This window comes from Sinocyclocheilus anshuiensis, unplaced genomic scaffold (genome assembly GCF_001515605.1).
Source record: "Sinocyclocheilus anshuiensis isolate Anshui unplaced genomic scaffold, SAMN03320099.WGS_v1.1 scaffold227, whole genome shotgun sequence".
NCBI lineage: Eukaryota > Metazoa > Chordata > Actinopteri > Cypriniformes > Cyprinidae > Sinocyclocheilus > Sinocyclocheilus anshuiensis.
The window spans coordinates 2564958-2568445 of record NW_015549590.1 but is presented as its reverse complement, the minus strand read 5'-3'; the positions used below and the strand labels follow the sequence as shown (position 1 = coordinate 2568445).

General features: G+C 35.7%; 1 protein-coding gene across 1 annotated transcript in view; it reads right to left on the bottom strand.

The window, feature by feature from the left end:
- The window catches only part of tex11 (testis expressed 11), a 13498-nt gene that overhangs the window by 9604 nt on the left and 406 nt on the right, over positions 1 to 3488 (bottom strand). The window contains exons 2-10 of the mRNA XM_016446390.1: positions 3149 to 3234; positions 2935 to 2992; positions 2543 to 2638; positions 2329 to 2419; positions 2163 to 2241; positions 1908 to 2059; positions 1743 to 1828; positions 902 to 1039; positions 716 to 818 (exon numbers count right to left, since the gene is read on the bottom strand). Of these exons, the coding sequence (XP_016301876.1) occupies positions 716 to 818; positions 902 to 1039; positions 1743 to 1828; positions 1908 to 2059; positions 2163 to 2241; positions 2329 to 2419; positions 2543 to 2638; positions 2935 to 2992; positions 3149 to 3234 (889 nt within the window). The remainder of the gene's footprint in view (positions 1 to 715; positions 819 to 901; positions 1040 to 1742; positions 1829 to 1907; positions 2060 to 2162; positions 2242 to 2328; positions 2420 to 2542; positions 2639 to 2934; positions 2993 to 3148; positions 3235 to 3488) is intronic.

Here is a 3488-nt window from a genome sequence, read left to right as displayed (position 1 = left end):
GGTGTTATGCAAATCTTCCCACACAGTGACGTAGACATGTGGGGGCGTGTTTAAACGAGGCATTTTAGGAGGGCGTAGACGAGTCTTAACATTCATAAAGAATAGCTCTTTGGGTCTGTGACTTTAGTCTTTGCAACTTTAGGGAGCTTAGCTAGCAACTTTAGGGATCTTATCTATTCATGAACAGCTTGTAACACACCAAAGAGAAAGGAAAACTTGAAATCGCATCATATGACCCCTTTAAAATTATAATATATTCCTGTGATGGAAAAGCTGAATTTTGAGCAGTCATTACTCCAGTCTTCAGTGTCACATGGTCCTTCAGGAATCAGTTACAATGATTTTCTGGTCAAGAAACATTTCCTATTGTTGTCAATGTTAAAAACAGTTATGCTGTTTAATATTTTTGTGGAAACAAACTATGGTACTTTTTCTCAGGATTCTTCAAGAAATACAAAAATTCAGCATTTATTTGAAATAGAAATCTTTTGTAACTTTGCTTAATGCTTCCTTGCAGACTAAAAGTATCAAAGTAATTACACATTATTGTATAAATCAAAGATCAATATGTAGCCAATCGATTAATTTCTAGCCAAAAATTTGTATTAATTTCCATGAAACTTCCTGGCGACTGTAAAATTCCCTTCATTTGAATGCCTGGTTATTTTACAGAGACGCCTGAGACACTCGTGTGACTTTACATCCTCTCCATTACCTTTCTCTGCATTGTTTTCCAGTACAGCAATCTTGTAGATGTTGAACTGTGTGAAAATGTTGCTTGGATCAATCCTTGCTGACTTTTCTACAGCCTCTTTGGCCTTCAACAAGAATTGAACAATGTGGCAACTTTCACAACAGACATGTATGTATGAAAACTTGTGTCCACGTAATGAGATGTTACCTTCTCAAGTTGATTCAGGTGCAGGAAACAGGTGGATCGGTTTCTTTGCAGTTTAGCAAGGTTTTGATCCAACTCGCCGGCTCTGTAGAAGCTCAGTGAGTAGTTATACCACTCCAGAGCTTCAGAATAGTTCTTGGCCTGTGCAAGACAACAAACATGACAGCTGTCTCACTGAACTCAAACTAACAAGCTCTACTTGATTCATGCTGCAACTATACAGTACTATTTAAAGAAAAACATACCCACACAAAATCACACAGGGAAATCTCTTTATACACACTACTGGTCAAAAGTTTTTGCGGGGAGGGAGTATTATTTTTCTTTTTAAAGAAATTTATATTTTTATTCAGCAAGGATGCATTAAACTGACTAAAAAGTGACAGCAAAGATATATTGTTGCAAAATATTTCTGTTTCCAAAAAATGCTGTTCTTTTTAACTTCCTATCAAAGAATCCTGAGAAAAAAATGTATCATGGCTTCCACAAACATACTAAGTAACTCAACAGTTTTTAACTTTGATTATAATAAGACATGTTTCTTGAGCAGCAAATAAGCAAATTTGAATAATTTCTGACGGATCATGTGACACTGAAGAATGGAGTAAATATCAGTAAATAAATATTTCAAAATATCACTGTTTTAACCATATTTTTGATCAAACAAATGCAGCCTTGGTGAAAATAAGACCCCAAACTTTTGAGGTAGAGTATGATCAAATGTTTTCAATGGAGGTAATAGTACTCTTATTTGTAATTGAATGACTATTCAATCCAAAGTATTTATTGCATTTCTAAAAATGGTTTTAAAATATATTTTAAACACATAAAACTGATGTAGTACTTCAAAGTTTTTGGAAGCTCTATCCCACAGAAGAAGGTGGAGAGATGATAGAGTCTGAGGTGCTAGTTGTTTTCCAGTGTAATGTCCTAGAAAACAATTATTAAACACACAATTCAGTAATGACATGAAACACATTCTTGGTTACTAACAGTGAATGAAAATTACCCGTGATAGCATCCTCAATCTTCTGCTTGGCCAGCAGCTCTTTGTCCCGCTGCAGCAGCAGCTCTATATGCATGAGCAGAGCGGAGCCCAGTTCAGGAGACGACTCAAAGTGCTGACACACCCTCTTCAGGAAGTAAAAGGCCAGAGCCTCCCTGAAACAACAACATGTCAGTGTTTCTGTCATACCTGGCCTTTTCAACCACAGATTTCAAGAAGATGATTTTTGTGCCTATTTAGAGAGATGAGAGATCATACCTGTTATTTTCCACGAGCAGTTTTACTGTGCTCAAGCACACTTCCAGAGGAACCTCACAGTCCAGTAGCTCTGACAGCCCTGACGTGGGAAGGAACATGTTAAGAAGGGACACATTTGTGGGGTAGAAGACATACTATCCACAAACTGCAATTTCAGCAGAGATACCAGGCTCACCAGACTTTATTGCCTCATCTGGGCTGCGGCTTTTATTTAGGATTTGAATCTTCAGATACAGGCCTGACAACTGCATATGCTCCTGAAAAGAAAACAATGAAATGGCCAAATGTAAAAAAAAAAAAAAAAAAAGCTTAGTGTGTGTGCTACAGTCCAATCTGATGGTCTGCTTTGTCAAGATCTGGTTGCACTAGGAACACTTTACCTTATTAGCCAAGCTCACAGCATGAAGAGCTTTCTCCAGGTACTTCTGACAGTCCCAGTCCAAATAAACCTTTGCAAGAAGTCTCAAAACTTTGGCCTGGAGGAATGGGAAGTAAGATTACAATGCATTCAGGTAATGCAAAAAAGTCCGAGACCGCACTGAAGATCTGGGATTCAATTTAGACATGGAAATAAACAGAGTTTGGACATTAAATGTGATTGTTTGTGAATGAACATTACTTTTTAACTCCATATATTATCCTGATTAGATAATTTGATACATTTATATAAATGACAATAATTTATAATGATCAAAAATTTTCATTCGTGGTCACATTTTTGATCCCACTGTATATCTAGCTGTTAATTTCAGTGTTGACTAATATTTCTTACTTGCATCTCTGATCCTGGTGAGTACTTCACATTCATCTTGCCTATATCAAAACTTTGGCTGAAATGCAGAAAAAGTTTATATATAAGGAAAAGTGTAAATACTTAAATTATAGTATTACCAATTATATTGTAGTAACAAAAGTTAAATGAAAATTTTAAATATATTAAAAAACAAAACAGTTGTATATACAATATATATTACAGATATCCCTACCTTAGCCAAAATGTGCTCTCTTCATGCTTTCCCTGACTGTAAGTGTCAACCCCAAAGTTGTAACAGATGAGAGAGAGATAGCCAGTCTAAAGGAAATTTCACAAAAGTGTTTTTATTTTATTTTTTAATAGTTTGTATTTTCTAAATCTCTCTCTCAAATCAAAATAATCAATGACACCACTTGACAAAATGATGACAACAGTTTGTCCACCTCTTTAGGTAGACGCAGAAGCATTTCTTTACATCGCTGTATGCATGACACTGCCTCTTGATGTTGTTCTTGAGAAACTGCCTATTGAGACAACAGAAATTAATTTCTTTCTGAAAAAAAAAACAAAAC